This window comes from Asparagus officinalis, unplaced genomic scaffold (assembly GCF_001876935.1).
Source record: "Asparagus officinalis unplaced genomic scaffold, Aspof.V1 AsparagusV1_Un95, whole genome shotgun sequence".
Taxonomy (NCBI): domain Eukaryota; kingdom Viridiplantae; phylum Streptophyta; class Magnoliopsida; order Asparagales; family Asparagaceae; genus Asparagus; species Asparagus officinalis.
Window position 1 is genome coordinate 470,335 of NW_017972361.1, and position 24,057 is coordinate 494,391.

Genomic DNA, 24,057 nt, shown 5'->3' on the forward strand with positions numbered 1-24,057 from the left:
TTGTTCAGCACAGGCAAATAGGTACATGCAAAATCTGCTATTAATAACCACCCTAAATTATGACATGGACCATGATAAGGTGGTAGACGTATAGTTTAACTTTAACTGCCTAATAAAAGGTTCTGCATCATATTACAACATGGACTATGACAATGACAAGGCTGGTATATGACAAGGTTCCGCGTCATATTACAACATGGCCTATAACGAAGGCTGGTATATGTATGGTCTCAACTTTATATGCCTAGTAAAAGGTGTTTTTGAATTTCATATGGGCAGAAAGCAATTTTGATTTGCTACATAAAAGGTAATATTGTGTTAGATTCTTTGATTTCTACACTGAAGCTTGTGAGGAAGGACTCGGATGAGAAGTAAATTGAAGATGAGCTAACATGAGTACTTCGCATAGTTGCGCGATTCCCTGGATCCCCCTCGAACTGTCAAACAGTTCATGCGAACCAATTCCTTGTACATTTACGAACCGATTCTCTCCGATACACGAATCGGTTCCCCAAAATTAGCTTACCCCTTACTAAATATGAGGGGAAAGTTGATTTATAAGTTTGTTTTCATGCACACGCGCTTGGATTTTTTTATACGTTTCGATAATATTATTGAAAGTACTCTTGCATTAAGTAAAAGTTATCCAAAGTTAATAACTAATTTCTAGATCGCTATTTCTTTAACTATGTTACTAAGAAGATTTTGTTTCGGCCTATTAGTAGCTCTTCAGCTGAGAGAAAGTGGAGTACTTATTCCTACATACATAGTGTGAAAAGGAATGGATTGAATAGTGGAAGGGCGGATAAGTTAGTATTCATCCATTCAAACATTCGCCTTCTTAAGGGGGGAAAATTGCAAAATAGAAAAAAAAAATATTAAGAGGTTGTTCAATATTTAATATTTTAACTTTTATGTATTCATAAATTATAAAAAAAAGTATTAAAGTATTGTGTATGAAAAAATATTGAAATGCATAACTAGTTTTCTAGTTTCTGATTTCTTACTATACGCTTTGAAAAATGATAAGCACATGGTGTTAAATATCGGTTAACGTGGATTTATCAGACGGTCAAAATTCATATCGGATAACGGATATTGGGGATATATCGAGAATAAGTAGTATTAATTTGAGTGACATTATCGGATGGTGATATATATAATATAATATTCTAAAATATAATCTAACCGTACTTAGTGAAATATAAACATACCAAAATGTAAATAATTATGTTTACGATCACTAACAAATGATAGAAACTTGGGTGGGGTCGGATTTAAAGTGCATTGAACATGTGCCCGTTGTCCAAAAGCAAAACTCAAATCAAAGGCTGATAATTTCGATTTTTGGGTTGACAATATCGGCTGATAACTCATTTTATCACCGCATTATCGGTGATAAACATCCAAAAACGATAACCGATTTAGAATTGAACTTATAATAGCGGAAGCCCACCAAAACCGATAAATCGCCGACAATATCAGTTTATCAGCTAATATTTAAAACATTGGATAAGCGTACCCAAAAAACATTACATCGTATACTATATCGAACTCGCGTATCGAAGCAAGCTACCCCCTGTCGAATCTAAAATTTCGAAGTCTCGAATTGTGTACCCGAATTCGTACGACGACCCGTTACGTACAGTGGACCGTGTAACTATGACTTCACCACTTACATTTTGTTTCAGCATTCTGATTCTCCTTTTATGGATGATCATCTTGTTATAATGATCAAATAAGAAACGTGCATAACGAGAGCCTTAAGTTGAAACTCGTAAAATGTGGTTTGCTGAGTATAGGTGTCATAGCTAATGGTGAACACTTTTTTGGGGCTTCTTGTAACCGAACCAAAGGTTTGGCTGCTTTCTGGAGGAGGAAAGCTCGCCCACCTGATCTAGTTATGATGAATTGAAGCTAAAGTCAAAAGTTTTTCAACCGTGTCAAAACTTACCAAAACTGAAACTCTGTGAGGGGATCCCAAATCAAAGGACATATTTTTCAAACTATGTTTGCAACTTTGTTCTGTTCATTTAAGAATAACTTTGAATTGTGTTTGTTATTTATTTTTAAACATATGTGAACGTAATAGTTTTTTAAATACTGTACTGTTTTGTATTTCAGGGTGTAGGAAACAATGACCAAAAAGTTCTTGTTCTCGCTGCAACAAATACACCATATGCTCTGGATCAGGTTTTGTTGGATTTTGGATCAAAAGTTGTTACTCCACTTTGAATTTCTTTTGGGTTTGTCACGAACTGTTTTATGTGCTCGTGTATTGTTATGAAATACAGGCTATTCGACGACGTTTTGACAAGCGCATTTACATTCCTCTACCTGATCCTAAAGCTAGACAACATATGTTTAAGGTGATGACGTATTTGCACTTTGTATTTTCTCTTATGTCTCGTTTGGTACGCATCAATGGACTCAAATGAGAATGGAATGGAAGAAGGAATAGAATGGAATTAATGTGAGAATGGAATGGTCATTCTCATTCTCACATTTGGGTGTAATTTATAAAATGAAGTGGGAATTGATGTTATTTTAAAATTGTATATTTTATTAATTTCCACTTAACTGGGAATGCCTATTTCCTATCATTTCATTGGGAATGCTCATTCCTACGTAAAGTGGGAATTGATGAGAAGTGGGAATGGGCATTCAAACTTTAGAAAAGAGGGTGTGTTTGGTAGGAAGGAATGCGAAGTGAGAATGACCATTCTATTCCACCTCATTCCCGCGTACCAAACGAGGCCTTAGGCATAAGAGAGCTGTCGTCCTATCCTACCCGATGATTGAGCCATTTCCAATAATCATGTTTAAAAGCCACTAGTTATCCTTATTTGATATAATCAGAATGCTACCTTGATTCTGTAGTCCCAATGTCTATTTAAGTTATTACTATACTTAGCTTGAAGGAATGCATATGTACAGGTACACTTGGGAGACACACCACACAACCTGACGGAAAGTGATTTTGAGCTCTTGGCTCGTAAGACAGAGGGGTTTTCTGGTTCAGATATCGCTGTTTGTGTAAGTTAAAACACTTTAAATAACTGTTATGGTTGTCTATAGAATGTTAATTTAATTATGTATTTTGCTCTTGATAGGTCAAGGATGTTCTATTTGAACCTGTTCGCAAAATTCAGGATGCAATGTTCTTCATAAAGACCTCTGGCAATATGTGGATGCCCTGTGGTCCCAAGCAGCCAGGAGCTGTTCAGACCACTATGCAGGAACTTGCTGCAAAGGGCTTTGCTTCTCAGGTATATTCCCACTGAATCACATAATTTGACTGTGTATTTCACATCTAAGGAAGTGACTGGGAAGAGAGGGAAAAAAAGAGAGAGAAGTGCATTTCTTTTCTTTCATTTCTGCTACCTTTTTCTTGCTTTCGATAATCTTGCAGTTGTTGCATCTAATCCCTTTGAAAATTTATATCAGTGACGTCTAGCTGTTCTTTACATAAAACGTCACCAGGTTTAATAGATAGTAATATCTGCTGTTTTTGAGCAATGGATTGTAAGATCATCCGCACCATCCCAAAGAATCCCCTATCCCTCCTCAAACTAGACGAGATGTTGGATTATTGACTGAGAGCCTCCATAACAAAAACCATCAATCTCACTTTCAATTTTGTAACAACCTTCACACCATACCTTAAATCCTTGAGTTTGGCCTTGGCAACAGTGGCTTCAACGCAAAAACTTTAGTCCATAGCAGCATGATCACCTCAATCATCTCTAATTAGGTGGTCTACGCAGGTAATCCACGCTGCTTGGTTGTTCCATAAAGTTCAGTTTGGAAAGGATCAACGTAGTACCTGCCTCCTGTAAGAGTAACAGAAACACATTAACCTGATACAGGAAAAGTGGTTTTTGACTTACACATTAACCTGATACAGGAAAAGTGGTTTTTGACTTACACATTAACCTGATACAGGAAAAGTGGCTTTTGACTTTCTTCTGAGACCAAATAGAGAGCTCCATCAATCCAATAACGCCTGTTTGACTCATCACCATGGAGAACCAGCTAAAGTATAGTTAATACTTCATATGAAGTTAGGATAATTTTCGCAGCCCCAATTATGTCTAAATAACACAGCCCACGATTCGTCCACGGACATAACAGTAGGAATTGATGCTTGTCCATTGCAAGGCACATTGCAACGCGCAATGCTTCCAAAGAACACTTGAACAGTAAATGGTCAGTTAGCAAAATTCTGAAACCACAAGGGCATTTAGAACCAAAATTTACAAAGCCAATGCTTAAAGTTAGGAATGGATTGCAACTTCCTTCTCAGCCCATTCCTTCATATTTTGATCTGAAAGAGTAGTTTTCTGATATTCTGTTTTGACTTGAACTGAGATATAGGTTTTCCCTTTCAATAAACCATATCTATAAAGTGTGATGCCAGATTTGGCACCTTAGAGTATATCTGAAGATTCTTAACTAAAACTACTGGCTGATACAGTGATGTCATTTGTTGTTTGGCATGGAAAGGATTTTAAGGAGCCTCTATATCCATGAGTTGAAGCTTGCATCATGAGATGCATTTGATCGAGAAATGTTGAGATTAACTTGCAGTCTTTTTAGCATCGATGTTTCATGGTGTAAAGCTGCCGTATGCCCTTTTGAGAAAAGTGGTTAAAAATCTCTGATCTGCGAGACAAAGATGAGAGCGAAGCAAAAATAAAGATTAGTATCTGGTACAATTAAAGAATATGCATAATGAGCTCTACTATGGACTGTTCAACTTTATCACCATGAAATAAATTAAAAATGGGACCTAAACACACCCTTTGTCTTTCCCTGATATCTGCTTGGATTTGTGACTGATATTTTCCATTTGAGCAGCTTTTGCCACCGCCAATTTCAAGGACAGACTTTGACAAGGTGCTGGCAAGGCAGAGACCAACTGTCAGCAAAGCCGATCTTGATGTGCATGAGAGATTTACCAAGGAGTTTGGAGAGGAGGGATAATATGTGTACGGAAAATGAAATTATTGCAACTGTATATTGTATTTCTGTACTGGTCCGAATTGATTTGTGAAGAAGCCTCCCTGCAACTGGAACATTACTGCCAACTTTGTGCTGGGATTTGGTGATTCATATGTTAAGGCCTTAGCTTATATTTTGTTGAAATCTCCTCACTTAACAGTGGTAAATGGAACCATTTTATTGAACGTGTTGCATGTATACAGCTCTCCTGTATATAATTGAGCATGGTTGTCTATGTTTTATTTTATAAGTTCACTTTTCTTTGCTATTGTTTTGCAGGCTGTCTTATTTGCGTACTGTGTTGAAACTGAAAAAAATGAGCAATAGGGAAATGGGGATGGTTTTAATTTCCCCTAGAGTATGATATAACTACAGGGGTGATCTGGGAGTCTGATCCTGATAATACTAATTGTAATTATACGTGTAACCTGAGGGTAGCTCGTCACTTGGGCTCTAGGGTCACGTGTGTAATTATGCGTAGTAATTTTATGATCATCTGTGTAAATATGCAGACTTGGGGGTCATTCATGTAATTACATCATTTTTAGGATACCGGCAATGAAATTTGATTAATCCAAAGAAAAGAAAAAAATCATTATGATCTATTATTATGCTCCCTTGTTATTGCTGACATTGGAGAGCGTTAGTTAAGGCTTGGTTTGGTAGAGAGGAAAGTAAAGGGAGGATAAAAATCTAAAGTGTCTTTGGTAGAGAAGGGAAGGTGGCGCAATGAGAAGTTAGGTAGAATAGGGGATAGCTCAAAATGAACTGAAAATAAGGAGAGAAAAAAGAATCCCTCCAAATTAAAGGGCTTTAAGAGATAAAAGAAAATGAACTATAAATTAAAATTATCTCTCTCTCCTCACTTCTTATTAAATAAAAAATACGTATATACTTGCTGAGGGGGCGGTATGGATCAAAATCTAGTACCTCCGCTAGGTCTACTGGATCGTAGATGTGAAGCAAATTTATTTTAGAGCAACAAATTTGTAGAGAGAAATGACGAGCTCGGTGACACGAAGCCTGAAGGGAAATAAAATGGTTAAACAATATTAAGTTATTATCGTACTGTTCACTGTGCATTCGTCCACATGACTTTATGTTCCCCTGTCTTATTCATACAGATCATATAATTGTACCTTCCGTAGCAATGAAGTGACACGCACCAGGAGGTGGATATAATAAAATGCAACTGAAAATAAAAGGGCAGCACGGTCATAGCCAGAAAAGAATTATTTCCTAATTAAATATTTAGAGTTGAGTTAGATTATTATTTCAATAGTATTTAATATGCGAATATTATGAATCTAATTTTAAAAAATAAAATAAAGAAAATTAAAATCTAAATAGATGAATATGATTTACTACATATAAACTACTTAAAATGAAATCTCCAGATATTTCGATGTAATTCGAATCATATATCAAGAGGCAGAAAATTAAACAACTTTATAAATATTCTGAAATATTGATTTTTAACGACATATTATAAATGAGTTAATGATGTTGAAATCTTTTAAAATTTTATTTCTAGATAGTTCACGTGTAGCAGATCACATCCACCGGTTAGAATTTTTATTTTTGAATTTCGATGGTGTTGAATATTTGGAGATGATTCAATTAGTTTATAGTCTAAAAGCTTGGAAATCTTCTCCACCAATTAGTATTACTACAATTTTACGGTTCATTTAAAATAACAAGCATAAATATTATTACACTTCAGTTTTTACACCAAAAGTACTTACAAACAATTTGAACATAAATGGTTTGTTCAAAATAAGTCATCTTTTATATGTTAATCACAGTTGCCAAAAGATTAGAATTATAGTAAAACAAACAATAGTAGTTGTGTATGCATCTTGCAAATTGTAGCTTCATTTTTATTATAATTGTTTAGATCAAATATTCCGAAGTGCCAAAGAAGAAAGCAAAGATAATCAGGAGTGGTTTGGCACAAACTCTGAACCATTGTGAATAAACAATTTAAGTACAGGAGCCTAAGAGGGAACATAGACTCTTACATAAAGAAACATCACATGGTAATAATATTATACTTGAGCAACTTTTGACTTAGAACCATGAATTGGTCAGGGTCTATTAATTACAAGAAATCAAGCATCTATTCCAACTTATTAATTGCAGAGGAGAATCTCACGTTGGAGGCGTAAATATTGGAGATTTTAAATTTATTTTAAGGGAGTATTTACATATATATACCATTTTATTTTGTTATTGTTGATGTTAGTTATCCAACATGGAGTTGTATGTGGATTATGTGAGGGTGTTAGGGGTCCTCAATCTCTTTTAGATAGTTAGGCTTTGAACACCGACTTCCATCACGCACATGAACAACACGTTAGAGGTTAGAGTTGGGATCTCTGGTGGTTACTCCAACGATCAAGTCAGTAAAAAGCTTGAGTGGGGAAAAAGAATAGAGAGAGGGTATTCTTTAACAAGATATTGCTTACCCTCAGCAGTAGAGAGCAACTTCCTTTTATAGCAGATCCAAAGGGTAGATGAGTAACTTCGGCCGAGTCAAGCAGACGGGCAGTAGTCATCTACTTTACATGTGCTAGCTGCAGAGGGAGATGAGTCACCCAAGCGTTTTAATATGAGAGTGACAGAGTATGCATGGTGATGACGAGGTCCGATGAGTCATAAAGACTTTTGGGGCTAGAGAAATGATGACTCTAATTATTCAATTAATGTGATGGCAATCGATTGTCAGCGTAGGGCCCGAGGATACACCGCCTTTTGACTCGGTTGCACAAGAGGGTTGACAAACGACACCTTTCGAGTCAGTTTTGCAAATGAGCCGATAAGTACTACCTTTTTAGTCAGCCTCGAAGATTGTCGGCTCGGCCACGTGGAGCAAAAAGAAGTGGAGTCGACTTGAATGGTGGGTCAAATAAGGACGCCCTTCAACACGGCCCTCGACTAGGAAGGGTCGAGTGCTGATGGTGGGACACGTGTTGACGCTCCATTGAGATTAACACTTAGTAATTTGTAGGATATAACACTGGCCTTTTTCACTCGAGCTTGGTAGGCCGAGTCCAAGTAAAATTTAAGGCTTCGTTTGGATACCATGATGTTTTTCTTGTTGTGTTTTTGTAAAACAACACCATGGTGTTGTGTTTTTCTCTTAAAATATTTTTAAAACACCATGTTAAGTATTTTTTGTCAACACTAGTTTAACCCATTATAACATTAGTATTAAACATATTATTAATATATTATATATTAATTATAATAAAATATATTGTAAATAAAATGTTATAATATTTACTTTACATTATTATAGTATTATAAGTTATAAATGTAATGCAATATAATATTGTATAATGCATTATAATATTATATTATACTTTAATAAGTTATATTATATTATAATTATTACATATTATTTTTAAATAATTATATATCTAATTATTTTGGTATATCAATTTGTTATTGTTGTATATTATATTAATATTTTTATAATAATGTTATTTTATTATTAATATTATATTATACTATTATTAATATAATATAATATTATACTATTATTCATATAATATAATATTATTAATAATGTTATTATTATGTTATTACTAGTATGTTATTAATAAATTAATATATTATAAATATTTTAATATTATATAATATATTATATAATTATTAATTTATTACAATTTATTTATTAAAAAGAATAATATTATAGCAATTATACTATTGTATAGTAAATTATTATATTATTATTTATTATCAATAATACTTTTTATTATTTTTATTAGTTTATTTATATTTTATTATTATTTATTTATTATATAATACATTATTAATATTAAATATTGGTATTTAATATGTTATTATATTATTATATAATATATTTTATTTATTATATTTTTATATTATTTAATAAATACTAATATATTAAATTAACTATAATATAGTATAGTTTAGTATAATATAATAAGCATGTTGATAATAACTCTATATTAATTATATTTAATATATTATGTTCGATATTATATTAATACATTATCAAACTCAAAACCAAAACATTAAACTTAAAACACCTAAAAGGTGTTTTAAAATAAGTGTTATGTTTTTGGTTTGAGGATGATTTAGCTCAAAAAACATCATAGTTTTCAAATGCATGATATTTTTTTTTTGGCAAAAACACCATGGAAATAAGTAAAACATCATGGTATCCAAACGGAGCCTAAACAGTAAACGGTTGGGATATCCGAGGTGCATTTATGAGGAAAGCTACATGCTACTGTTCATGTGATGTTCTGACATCACTGGAGATCGTGCTCCAGCATCGCCTAGTTTCCTGAGTGCAAATGGCTTGTCAATCGAAGGGAAATGCTTCGGCTCCTGAGCGGTTATTTTAGCTTCTGAGGTCGATCTCAGCCATCCATCAATAATCGGGTCGACCATTCTGATTTCGACACGTAGCCGTCCTCGAGCCTATTTATACTTGTTCTGCTGAAGATCTCTGTATACAATTTTTTTAGCCCTAGAACTCTTCTATCTTCTAGCGACTTCCGATCAACCTCTAACAAACTTTTCTTACGATGGCTGCTTCTACTACAACTATTTCTTACAACGAGGTGAGGATTGAACTTCTATGTAAGTTCCTCTCGAAGCTATATGCAATGGAGCTCAAGGCCTATTATGACCGCTATGACCTCCAACGTATATTCACACTGTCGACATCGGAGGGGGCTGAGACGGTGTATAACCATGGCGGCATTGTCGCTCCGATCTACCTCAAGCATTTGGGGTTTGGACTCCGTCTGTCGTTCCACCCCTTTACCTACCGCACCTTCAAGGCTCTGGGGATGTCACCTTCACAAATCAAGCCTAACTCCATCGCCACACTAGTGAGCATCGTGGTGATTTGCTATCGAGTTGGAGTTGAGCCAACCCTTCTCATGCTCAGCCACCTTCTCAGTGTCAAGGTACAGAAAAAGGAGGGTCATTACTTCTTCCAAACCCTAGGCGGTTTTAAAGTCATCTTGAATGCTCCCGAGTCAAATACAGAATGGAAGGAAATGTTGGCTGAGAAGTCGACAGTGGCCAAGGCACGTCCTGCTCTTAAGGGTTGTATAAGGTGTCTCTTTTCCTACTATATCAATGATCTCCAGCTGAATGTGTGAGGGGAGCTAAGGATGATGATGATGGGGTCATCCAGGGAGCATCTTGACCCCTGGTATGACAGAGAGCTGTCTGAGGAGTTTAGATTTACTCCTAGATGGCATCTTGACAGGAGGGATTCAGTCTTGGAGTCCTGAATCCTACAGTCTCAAGCTCTGGAGCAGCTCCATCTCCCTAGGGATGATGAGATCTTCTCAGGCATGCCAGACGTCAGCCTTCACAAGCCCTTAAAATATATTTTACTATAAGGTGCGCTAGCTGAGTAGAAGCTATTTTCTCAGCTCGACCATGCACGGGGCCCCCACCTCAAGCTTCAGGAAGGGTTAAAGGCCGAGAAGGCAGCCCAAGAAGAGGTCGAGAAGATAGTTGCAGCCATGGAGGCCGAGCTCGTTGCCTGGTGGTAGAGCAGCAACAAGTAGTGCCGAGAGGTGGAGATGCGGGAGGAAATTCTCAAGCGACTTAAGGTGCAAAATAGCAAGAAGTCGACCACGATCAAAAAATCCAAGGAGGACATTGGTCATCTCGAGCATGAGATCCCTAAGCGGGATGACCAATTGAAGTACTTAGAGAATGAGATCGAGGTAAAAGGCTTGAGAGTGAAGTCACTTTTGAGTGGGCTTGGCTAGCTCGCCAACACACCGAGATCCTTCAAGATCAGCTAAAGGAGGAGGTGGAGGCCCATAAGAATCTAAAGAAGGAGATATCCTGAGTGGCGCTGGAGGCCGAAAGACAATGAGAGTTGCCTCTCGCTAAAGTGCAAGAATTGCAAGGTCGCCTTAGCCATCTCGAATCTGAGGACTACCGAGTAGAGGTTGTGGTGTAATACCACAGCAACACTCTAGGCAAGGTGAAGGTGACCGTGGCTTGCAAAGCTGGCTTCTATTTCCTCCTAGCACAGATCCCTCATTAACATAAACTCGATCCTGATTGCTTCCACTACGCTCTCGTGTCAATAATTGCCTTGATACCTTTTAGGAGATCGAGAGGAAGGGAGGTGGGTTGGTATTGGTTGCTAACAATAGGGATGAGGAAGGTGAGGAGTTAGGAGTGGGCTCTGCTTGAGACTACTGGGCTAGCTGGCCTAGGGATGACCAAGATGAAGGGGTTGGGTCTGAGCCCCAGTCGACTCCTCAGCTGACTCCTGCTACCGTTGCTCCTCCACATTCGGCTCCAGCTCCTAGGCCTAGTGCTATTTCTGCTTCAAGTCCCCTCCTCCTCCGAGCCAGACCCCTTGAGAGCTTCATGTATCTCTTCTGTTGTTCTTATTTTTTAGCATCTTTTCGATGTAATTCTATTGTAAAAATCTTAATATATGAATAAAATGATATACTTTTGTCTACTTGGTATGTGCATCTTTCTTGCTTGTGTTGTGTTCATATGTAATTTTACATTGTTTTGAGATTTGTAACTGAGATGAGTCAACTTCATGCCTTGGTTTTACTCGAGAGAATACAAAGGTCTTATGGGTTGAAGTCGATCAAGTTGATGACATGCTTTGGTTTTATCCTGAATGGGTACTAAGGTCTTTTGGGTCGGAATCTATCATGTCGATGGAATGCCTTAGCTTCATCCCGAATGGGTATGACGGTCTTTTGATTCAGAGTCAACCATGTTGATGACATGCCTTAGTTTTATCCCGAATGGGTACTAATGTCTTTCGAGTCAAAGTCGACACAGTCAATGGAGTGCCTTGGTTTTATCTCGAATGTGTACCAAGGTCTTTCAAGTTGAGGTCGACAATATTGATGGTATGCCTTAGTTTTATCCTGAATGGTTGTTAAGATCTTTTGAGTCGGAGTCAACCATGTCGATGATGTGCCTTAGTTTTATCCCAAATGGGTATTAAGGTCCTTCTAGTTGGAGTCGACCATATTGATGTCATTCCTTGATTTTATCCCAAATGGGTACCAAGGTCTTTCGAGTCATGTCTCCAGCGTCTGCGAGATCTTGCAGGTACTACAAAGACATAGCACAATAAAATTGTTAAAAAAATAAAAAATTTATATCACATGAGAGTCTTACAGTCAATATTATTGAAAGTGTTTCTTAAGATACTCTATATTCCAAGGATGCTGCAAGATTATTCCATTGAAGTTTCTCAACTAGTAAGCGTCGGGATATACTTCCTTGATGACTATATAAGGTCCTTTCCAATTAGCGACCAATTTGTCACGTTTGGTGTTTCTATTGAAAATTACTCTTTGAAGGACAAGATCACCAATGTTGAATCTTCAGGAACAGACCTTATTGTTGCAGTGTCGGGTTGATGCATTGTGATTAGAGAGATTTTTTTCGAACTTCATCAATAAGGTCGAGTCCAACTCGAAACCTAGTGGAATTCAATTCTTCATCAAAGTACTGCAGTCTAATGGTTAGCATGACGACTTCTACTAGGACGATCGCCTCGCTCCATATGCTAGCTTGAAGGGAGTTTCTCCCATGGAATTTTTGTGAGTGGCCTGATAAGACCACAGAATTCCATGTAACTCTTCAACTCAGCTTCTAATCGCCTTGTCCACCTTCTTCTTTAAAGCTTGGAGTATGCATTTATTGGTGGCTTTTGCAAGCCCATTACATTTTTGGGTGTGCCACTGAGATGAAATTGAGCTGTATTTTCCATTCTTCACAAATAATTGGGAAGCCTTTGCTGCCGAATTAAGTGTCGTTATCGGTGATGAATGAGATGAGAACTCCAAATCTGTAGACATTTGAGAAGAATTGGCAGGTCTAACATCTGGAGATGAGTCTCTTAGATTTTGAATAGGATGGTAGGCCAGTAGTAGCCTTGGCAGATCACCTTCTGGGGGATAGTTCTTGCTCCTGAATGATTCCTGCAAGTTCCCTCATGCATCTTTCTCAAAATATAACTGGATTTTGTCAGCCAAAGACATCGAAGATATAACCCCACACTATTGCGGAGTATGATAATCGATATAGTTAGTTATCGATCATAAGATATCTTTGAGCATTCCTCTATAGACTCCTTACTTTAGTAGCATTCTCTGATGAGGTCCACTCTATTAGATACTAAATGAGTGGATCTATACAATAGGACTCCATAGAGGTCTCAGCCTACATGATTGAGTCTATTGAAGCTTCCATAATGCTAGGGTTCTTGAGGGTGTCTATGTACACAGGTCCTTGATTATTCCCTGAGCTGGATGACCAGGGCTTGGATAAGGCATTTGCCCGAGTGTTAAGGGTGCGGGGGACTTGGGCAATCCTAAAATTTTTAAAGTTGCTCAAGAGTTCTTAGACCGCCTTAAGGTATAAGATAATATCTGAGTCTTTGGCTACATAGTCTCCTTTTACCCGGTAGATGATAAATTAGGAGCATGGCAGGATGTAGATAAGCTCGGCCTTGACTGTTAAGGTTGCTCGGAGTCCTGCCAAGAGTGCTTCGTACTTGGCCTCGTTGTTTGAGGCTGAGTATTCAAAAGTGATGGAGTTCTAGTATGTGGACCCGTCGGGGCTACATAGGACTGCTCCAGCTCCATTGCCTCCTTCTTCTGAGGATCTGTCCACCTTTAATTACCACCACAAAGAGAACTCGGACATATTACGCTCGGGAGTGCAGCACTCCTAAGAAGGAGTTACCTTGGATGTCTTGGGAATCAAAGACTTAGGTGGTGGAGCTGGTATAAGTGAAGACAAATCGTTGTTGGCTGCATATGACTTTGTTAAGAAGTCGGCCAGGGCTTGGGCTTTAATGGTCGCCCTAGGCTCAAATTGCACATCATATTCATTAAGCTCAACCAACAAGTTGATCATTATCCCCGAAGTGGTTGAACTGCCAAGTAATTTCTTCAAGGACAGATTTGTCCGCATCACTATTATATGTGCTTAAAAGTAGAGGCAGAGCCTCCTAGCTGTAATTATGAGAGTAAAGGAGGCATTCTCAATGAGAGTATAGTTGATTTTGGCCGCCTTCAGTGTCCAGCTTGTTAGACCCTAGAGGGGAGTGATTAAGGTCTTATGCTAATCTAATCCGATTTTATACCAATTAAAACTAATTAACAAGTTATTCTTGTAAGATAGATATACAATATATTATAAGCAAGAATGAGTAACATAACCAAAGAGCAATATTCTAGCAATGAGATATATGGTGAATTATATGTAAGGATATATAAACTAATACAAGGGGAAATAAACAATCTATAAATGTGATAGGTCGATATGAAGAGCAATACACAAAGGCAATATAAGATATGAATACAAGGATATGTACGCTAATTCAATCACAAACAAAACGATATGATCACGGAGTTCGGTCTAACCACTTGACCTACGTCTCCGCTCCTCACCTCAAGGAGATCTCCACTATCACAATCAGGTTTTCTACGCTCACTCGAATAACGTTTACACCTCACACTTGGTTTTCTAGTTCACCGAAAACTTTATAATCTTACACTCTTGCAATCACACTTTACACCCTCTCAAGTGTTGATCTCTAGCCCGTGTCTCCCTTAAGTGTTAGGAATTATACCTACCTCTAGGCACTACCCCACTCCTCTTGGGACGACCCCGTCTCTCACCACATGTTCCTCTCGGTGTACAAGTGTATTAAAAAGTGTATCTCACAATAATGCTCACAATACAAATAAATTATTCTCTATAATAGATGGGAATACAATGTAGCTCACTCTCAATGATACACTCCCCACAATCCAAATATATAATATGTGTAAAATACTAAAGCTCAATGGTTGTGTGTGCAAACAATGAGAAACAACAAAATTAAATGTAAACTCAATATAAATCTAGCTTAATGAAGATAATAATCAATGACAAATATAAATGTAAAGCTAGAATTGAGTTTAGAAAAAAATTTCTAGAACAAGAGAGATGGAGATGTAAAATTGAAAGTTCAAACCCAAGTTGATCTCCTCTTCTTGTGAAACAATCTTCACAAACCCAATTTTGTAAACAAACACTTAAACAAAATTAAACCCTTATAAAAACTTGTTTAAAACATCTCTTGGTTGTGGAAAATAGTTATGGGAAAGGAGTATATATAGGGAAGAATAAAACAACCCAAAAAACCCAAAAAACCCCAAAAACCCACAAAAAACAAAAATCAGCAAGTTACTGTTACTGTGCAACGGTAACTTCGACGGTCGACCGTGGCGGTCGACCGCGAGAAATAAAACTACAAAACTACTCTCTATACTACAGACGGCCGACCGTGGTAGTCGACCGTACTGTAGTATGGTCCACTGTAGTGGTCGACCGCACTGTTCACGAACAATTTCTGATTTTGACAGATTCTGGAATTTTATGTATCTGACTTTGTAAAATTAATTAAAAATAGTAAATCAACTCCAAAAATAATAAAATTTTGAGTGAAGGTTTTATACATGTAGATAAACATGTTAGAGAAAGAATTTATGAAATATCACTTCCCAGTTAATAGAAATAAATGTTTGAACATAAATATATAGTTTCTAAAAAAAACTACAGAAAACTCGGTTTTGTAAATTCAATTGAAAATAACAAAACAACTCCAAAATTAGTAAAACTTGGTGAAATATTTGTATATATGATGATAAACATGTAAACGAAAAAAAAAATTCAAATCACATTTCTAATTGTGAAAACGCATCAGTTTTGTAAAAACATGCACGAACATGTGCACGAACATGAGCTTATTAAAAACTTGATTTTGTAAATTCAAATAAACATAACAAATTAATTCCAAAATTAATAAAACTTTGGAAAACATTTATAAACATTAAATTGAACATGTTAGAAAAAAATTTCTCGAATTGAGTTTCCCATTTGTGAAAACTCATGTATTTTGTAAGTGTGTCCAAAACATGAAAATGTGATATACATGAAATTTGATGTTTTGACCTAAACAATGTTTTGAAACCCTATGAAATAATTTTATAGACTTAATGAAATATGTATACAATGATTGTTAAGTCCATAAACCAAAACTTATGTATATATATAACTATATACATAAAAACCAAATGTGTGTGTGTATATATGATTGAGCTTAAAGTACTAACACACATAATATAAAATCTAAACTAAATATACCCAAGCTTGATAGATCTTTGATGTAGCTCAACTTGGTACACTTACGGATAAAGCTAAAACTTGGATCTTTAATTTGAATTGCATAGGCTTCACTCCATAATTCCGCCAACCTCTATTTGATATGATCGTGAATGCTCGATTCCATCCATCCTCCAACATGTTATTTATCTACAATAAATAGAATTATACAAACACTAGACAACTAATATTAGAAGTAAATTGTTTGTTAAACATCGTCAAAACAAGAAGGTCAACACAGCTTACATAGTATATCTGTCTCTGGGCATTGTCTTCCTCCTGGATTAGGATAGAGCTTATTGCTTCTGGGAGATGGTCAAGTAAAGATACATGGTCTCTCCTTCTCTGGGTTGGCTCAACAATGGCCCGGTGCTCAGTTATCTTTTGAGGCCATTAAAGGCCTCATTGCACTCGGACATCCAGCCAATGCCTTCCTTCAACTCCTTACTTCCTCTCAAAATTTTAAAGAATGGGAGGATATTTCTTAGCAGATCTTGAAAGGAAGTGATCCAACACCGTTATTTTGCCATTCAACTTCTAAACATCCTTCAAAATGCAAGGCTCGGACATCTGCTCTATAGCAGTTATCTTCTTGGGGTTGATCTTAATGCCCAGTTGAGTAATCATAAACTCCATGAATTTGGCCGACTACACCCCGAAAGCACATTTATCCAAGTTGAGCGTCATGCGGTAGTGTCAGAGGACTGAGAATGTTTCTTCAAGATCCGACACGGGAGATGATGCCTACTTTAACTTCACAAGGATTTCATCCACATACACCTCCACATTACGATCGATCTGGTGCTTGAATATCTTGTTGACCAACCTCTAATACGTGGCTTCTACAATCTTAAGACCGAAAGACATCACCTTGTAATAATAAATTTCTTAATCTGTAATGAATTAGGTCTTCTCTTGATCATGCTCTGCTATTAGGATCTGATTGTATCAAGAGAAGGCGTCCATAAAACTAAACAGTTCATGGCATGTGCTCTCATCTACCAATTGCTTGATTCTTGGAAGGGGGTAATTGTCCTTTGGATAAGCCTTGTTTAGGTCAGTGAATTTTACGCACATCCTCCACTTGTCAAGGGACTTCTTGACCATCACCACATTAGATGACTATTCCGGGTAATGCACTTCTCTAATGAAGCAAGCTCTGAGTAGTCGATCGATTTTATCCACGGTCGCCTTCTGCCTATCGGGGCCTTGGGTCCCTATGAAAATACATTGGCATTTTCACGTAAGAAAGCGATCATAGTTCATCATTGAGGTTCAATGAGGTTCGACCCAATCTTGATCTTCCTTAATCCATTTAGGTCGATTGGCACTTCTTGTAGTTCTTCCATGGGAGCCGTCGATTCCTGTTCCAACACTTTCCCCATCTGAAGACGCATCTTCTCAATCGACAATGTCTCTAACATTCTTTTTTCCTTTCATTGAGAGCAGAAAGTAGAATCTAGCCTCTCACTGGTTGCTCCTGACGAATTTGATTCTTTCTTGTTAGGTCTCATATTTATGAGCCTGCTATATAATCTAGTTTTGATGATTAATAAACAATTCCTAACATCGTTTGTTGAGTGTTTGTATTTACTTGTTAGGTATTCTATACAAAGATTCTCTGTTAGAGGTTGGTTGGACTTGCGCCTTCACGATAATATCTAAAGGAGGTTGGAGGAAATCGAAATGAAGTCGTCGCGATTCAAGTCATGATTCATCATCACTTCATTCGCAACCAAGACGAGCTATTGGAGATCTATTACTTAGGTATAACAGTTTAGGTTTATACTTAGTGTGTTTATACTTAGAGCTCAAACCATACACACACATTTTATTCGCTTTTATTGTTTTACACATTTGTTTCATATTTATCCCATTATATATCTTTTAGGAAAAATAACGTGTTTACGGATTAAAGACTTGATTATAATATTTTACATCTTTTATAAAGTCTATTAATTCACTCAAAAGAAGTTTCTGTTAGTACATTTGTTTTGATGACGATTTACAAACAATCCCTAACATCGTTTGTCTAGTGTTTGTATTTGCCTATTAGGTATTCTAGACAAATAACATAGTTGGAGGTTTGTTAGATTGCGCCTACACGATCATCTCCATTAGAGGTTGGAAGGAGAATTAGAATGAAGCTATGCATTCAAGTCAAAGATTCAAGTTCAAATTTCATCCATGTTTACCAAGATGAGCTTAATTAAAGATCAAGATTGTTTGGGTATAGTTTTTATAGTTTAGGATTTATATTTGTGTGTTAATACTTAGAGCTCAATCATATACACACATGCACATTTTGGTTTTATGTTTTTAAGTTTAAATATGAAACAAATATAATTATTTATATACATACATACATGTTTTATATTTATCATTTTTGGTTTTAGTAAACAATGTGTTTAGCCATATAAACATGAAAACTCAATACACGTATATAAATATATTTTCAATGAAACAAATATAATTATTTATATACATACATACATGTTTTATATTTATCATTTTTGGTTTTAGTAAACAATGTGTTTAGCCACATATGTGCTTAAGATGATTTCATTAGTCAACAAGTTTAAAATCAATGAAATCATGTTTATTTGCAAAAATATATGTTTATGGATTAAAAACTAAATTACATCATTTTATATCTTTTCCTAAGTTCATTAATCCATTCAAAATGAATATGCAAGTTTGTTTGTTAAAAACATGTGTTGTTAAGTTTTCATATTTTTAGACTATTTTATAAAATGAAAAGTTTTCATAATTAGGAGATGCAATTTGAAAATTTCTTTTTATAACATGTTCATTTTCATGTTTATAATTATTTCCCAAAGTTTTATATTTTTTGAAATTTATTTGCTATTTTTTAAGGCACTTCAAAAATCAGATTTCATACATGAATAGTGCATGTGCATGTTTATAAGTCAACTTATGATTAAGACAAGTCGACTTATGAACTATTCTGGAAAATACAGCTTTTATCTGTTGGGTCGACTTATCACCAAAGCAAGTCGACTTTTATGTTATAAGTCGACTTATCATTTTTGCAAGTCGACTTATATGAGTTCTTCAGCCTGTAACGGCTAGTTATAAGTCGACTTATGTACTGTAGCAAGTTGACTTATAATACTATAACAACTAGTTTTCAGAATGTTGATTTTTTGGGTTTTTGTCTTTTTGTTTGTTTTCTCTTAGTTTTTGGGGTTGTTTCATGATCCTATATATACCCCATGCCCTCATACTTCAAAAACAATTCAAGAAAGTTTTAAAAGAGATTTAACAAGTGTTTAAGGGTGTTTAAGAGTTTGTTTCAAGTGTGTTTTGTGTGAAGTTGTTTTCACAAGAGGAGGAGATTATCTCTTTGGTGTTTGGGCTTCAATCTTCCAATCTCTCTCTCTTGATTTTCAGAGAAGTTTATGCTAAACTCATCTCTAGCTTTATTTATATTTGTTTGACTATAATTTCTTAAACTAGATTACTTATTGAGTTTGCATTTTATATTTTCTCATTGTTTACCCACACAAACATTGAGCTTTTAGTATTTTTACACATATTGTATAATTGGGTTATGGGATTGTAACTTTAAGAGTGGGCTTAGTTGAATTCTTATCCATTGTAGAGAACAGACCTTGTATTGTGCTTATTATGAGATACACTTTGTAATACACTTATACACCGAGAGGAGTGTGTAGTGAGAGACATAGTCGATTCCAAGAGGAGTGACGTCAGTAGTAAAGCCTAGGGAGAGGTTGTAAATCCGAGCACTTGAGGAAGTTGACACGAGCTAGGCCAATGTAGGCTGTCTAAAAATTACTAAAGATAGTTGATCCTCATCAAACACCAATAATGATAGTTATAATTTGACGACTTCCATAATAACAATTCCACAATAAAATCAACAAATGAAGGCTACAATTAGAAGATTTTCACGTAGATTGAGAAAGATACAATTCGACGACCTTCATGATAATCGATGAAAATTCTGATTCAGCAGTCTTCAACAGTTAACTGCGGGAGTTACAATCTAACAACTGCCATATTTTTAGGAGCTAAGGTGGAGATTACAAAATAACGATCTATGCTAATGTCCTAATGGAAGAGATTAGAAGTCAACTATCTCTTTAAATTCCAAAACATAGAGTTTATTTCCGCGTTTCAGATTCACAATGTTGTGCAAACACGACGTTTTCAGCCTTAAGCACATGCCCAACTCTGCGTTTCAGGTCTAAAATGCAAAGTTCAGGCCCAAGACGCTACTTTCAGTGTTTGACTGGTTCAAACAGAACCTGAACGGTTTCAAAACCTTAATCTCCACTTAATAGGGTCGGTAACACCCCATTATGAAGAGATTTTAGGGGGCGATTACGCCCCTTAAACCCTTGAACGGTTTTCAAAATCGTTTTCCACCAAATGGGGTCGGTTACATCCCATTAAGGAGAGATTTTAGAGGGCGGTTACACCCCTAAAACCTCTATAAATAGCAAAAAACTCAGCTGAGTTTGGGGGAATCTTTTGGAGATCGAAAAATCTAAAAGAAGATTGATATTCATCCTTAGAGAGTTTTCATCATCAGCAACAGAGATCTTGGAGCTTAGATCTTGGCTTACTAACTAAATTTTCGGTTTCAAATCAACTCTTTCATAGAGTTTAAAAAACTCACACTGAGTTATAAAACTCGTTAGAATTCTTTTCATATTTGCCACGCAAGTTCCATTAACCGTTCCAGTGAAGTGAGACATTCAGATTGTTAATGAGAAGCAAACTCGATACGAATATCGAGGGAGGCATCTCATCGACACCAAGAAGAACCTAGATTAAACAAAGGAAAATATCTCAGTCAACCCTTATCTTTTTTGTAAATCGAAAAACCGATCGAAAAGATTTATAATTTTTTTTCTAAGTTTGTGAGAGAGAGATTGCATCGAGAGAATTGTAATTAATTCTTTTTCTGAGTTTGTCAGAGAGAATAATACAAATTATTTTTCTCATTTTCTTCTTTCAATTTTTCCACTAAACAGCCAACACTTAGAGGGTGTAGAGTGTGATTGCAAGTGTGTGAGATTGTGAAAGTTTCCGGTGAGCTAGAAAATCGATTGTGAGGTGTAAACGTTTTGGGTGAATGTTGAAAACTCGTTGTGATAGTAGATTCTCCCCGGGAGTGGGGAGCAGAGACGTAGGTTGGAAGGACCAAATTAACTCTGTGATCATGTTATGTGTTTAAGTTTACCTTGGCGTATTATTTGTGCTCATTGCTTATTGCTTTCTATATCGCCATTATCTCATGTTTATATCGCCCTTATTTTAATTACATATCCTTGCATATAATTTTTTGTATATCATAATTACTAGGATAATTATTAAAAAGTTTTAGTTGTCATTAAATCAGATTAGATTAGCAAATTACCCTATTCATCCCCTCTAGGGTAATTTCACTTGGTATCAGAGCTTGGTGTTCTTTGATTTTTGACTTAACCACCTTAAGTTAAAGATCCTTATTCTTATTTTTTGCTAATCTAGTTTTTATTATTTTCATCTTGCTTGCATATATATACATATCATGGACATGCACGGTGCACCTAGCTTAGGTTATGGCATTAATGTTACTCCTAGATTAGATGGTTTTCCATATGCCCAATGATGTGTTAGATTTAAACACTTTGTTCGATCTAGACACTTTGATTTATGGGAAATTATCAAGTGTGATTATATTGTGCTCACGTTGGAGAAATCCAAGTGGAGCAATGATGATAAGAAAATGTTTACAATGAATAAACTCTTGTTAGAATTTTGCTTTATGCTTTTGATTCGTAGTTTTCTAACAAGCTTGAATCATTTGATAGTGCTTACACATTATGGAAATTCATAGAAGCACATCAAGAGAACTGGAGGAGATTTGACGCGCTTTGGCGGAATCGACTTTAAGTAAGGTTGGAGCATCATCATCATGCACTCGGTCACTAGGCGATAGCCCTAGTGTGGTATGCGATTCGGAATCTGAAAGTGAATTATCCATTAATGAACTCGCATATGCATATGATAGATTAATGCATGCCTACACTAAGTTACATAAAAAGTTATTGATTTAAAAAGCAAACATGTAGAGTTAAAATCCGATCATGAGACGCTAGCTTCCAAATTTGATATCATTGTAAAAGAGAATATGATGCTTAAAGAAAATAATGATATGTTAAGTTTGGAAAATAAAAAATTAACCTCATCAATTGCTAGCTTATCTCATGTTAAAAATGATACCATGCTAGAAGTAGTAACTATTAGAAATGAACTTGATTCATTTAAAAATAATCATGTTTGCTCTACTTCTAGTGTTAATGCTAATGTGCCTAATAATGAGTTGAACAATTTGAATAACTGTATTTCATCATTAGATTCAACTCTAACTACATGCATTGATAATCATAAGAAGCTTGTGGATATGCATGCTAAGTCTCATGCTATTACATCTAAACATCTCATACATCATGCACACATATATAGCAAAATTTACAAGTGTTCTATTTGTGGCCGAAAATACCATTTAGCTAAATTTTGCTATGATGTACAAAAACTAACAAATACTAATATTATTGCTCCATGTGCATCTCATAAAGCTTTATCATCTCACACGTGTACACATGCACCATATAGTCATCATAAGCATGTTAATGTGTACACGTGTGATTTTTGTGGTAGTTTTGATCATTTGGCCAAATTTTGTTTTGATTTAAAAAATATTTCACATTTGCAAAATACTTTTAAAGAATCATATGTGTTTGCAAATGTTCCTCGTGCACAAATTAATGGTCAACATAAGCAAGTGTACCCTTTCCATTGTACATATTACAATCGAGAGGGTCATTTGAATAATTATTGTTATGACCGGACTAGTGCATTATATGCGCCCAAATGAGTTCATAATCCTAGGGCTTTGAGCTTAAATGATAGGGGTCATGTCCCTAAACTCTTCGGTACCAAGAGTAATTAGGTACCAAAGCATATTTGATTTCAAAGCACATTTTTAGCATTTTTGTTTTTCATTACTTGTTTTTGAAAAAGTGTTTTGAAAATTTTGAATATGTAAACAAAAGTATTGACATATAATTTTTTTTTGTTTTTATTTTTATTTGCTTTGATTTTGATGAGAGATTTATGTTTGAGAAACCCCTCGGATCTATTGGTAATTTATTTTCAAATCATGTTTACCGGGTGCAAGAAAATTTTATATGGGTTGAAACAAGCTCAAAGAGCTTGATATCATTGCCTCTCTTGCTTTCTTGTAATTTGATTTTGGATTTTTTTTATCCTAAGCATACTCTTTTGACCTTTGTTGATAAAACATTTAAATATTTTGATATTGCTATTTGTTTAATCCTTGTTCTTCAAAAATAATGATTTGTAGATTAAGCACGTTTTTTATGTTATTATGGTTTAGATTTTGATTTATGATTTCATTTGATTGATTTGGTTTTCATTTGAAATTTCATGATTTTCATGATTCTCATGGCTCTCATGATTTGTTTTCAATTGAAAATATTTTTTCATGATTCTCATGTTTTCCCACTCTTTTGATTTCATAAATCTATATATTATTTTTATGTTTGTGTATTGAGATATAATTTTCAAAAAGAGATAGTGTGTGTGTGTGTGTGTGTGTTCTCAATCAATCATGACTTATGTTTTGATAATTTATAAAATTTTGGATTTATTGATTAATCATTTGATTATTGTTTTTTGTTTTTTTATTTCTATTTTTGGAATTTCTTTTTGTTTTTATATCTCATTAATATATATTTATGTTTTAGGCCCTTGTGACACTTTGTCTTAATGATACATATATAT

General features: G+C 35.4%; 1 protein-coding gene across 1 annotated transcript in view; it reads left to right on the plus strand.

The window, feature by feature from the left end:
• The window catches only part of LOC109827237 (protein SUPPRESSOR OF K(+) TRANSPORT GROWTH DEFECT 1), a 12,928-nt gene extending 7,699 nt beyond the window's left edge, over positions 1-5,229 (plus strand). The window contains exons 4-8 of the mRNA XM_020394201.1: positions 2,125-2,193; positions 2,295-2,369; positions 2,938-3,036; positions 3,114-3,269; positions 4,861-5,229. Of these exons, the coding sequence (XP_020249790.1) occupies positions 2,125-2,193; positions 2,295-2,369; positions 2,938-3,036; positions 3,114-3,269; positions 4,861-4,986 (525 nt within the window). The 3' untranslated portion in view covers positions 4,987-5,229. The remainder of the gene's footprint in view (positions 1-2,124; positions 2,194-2,294; positions 2,370-2,937; positions 3,037-3,113; positions 3,270-4,860) is intronic.
• The last annotated feature ends 18,828 nt before the right edge of the window (positions 5,230-24,057 follow it).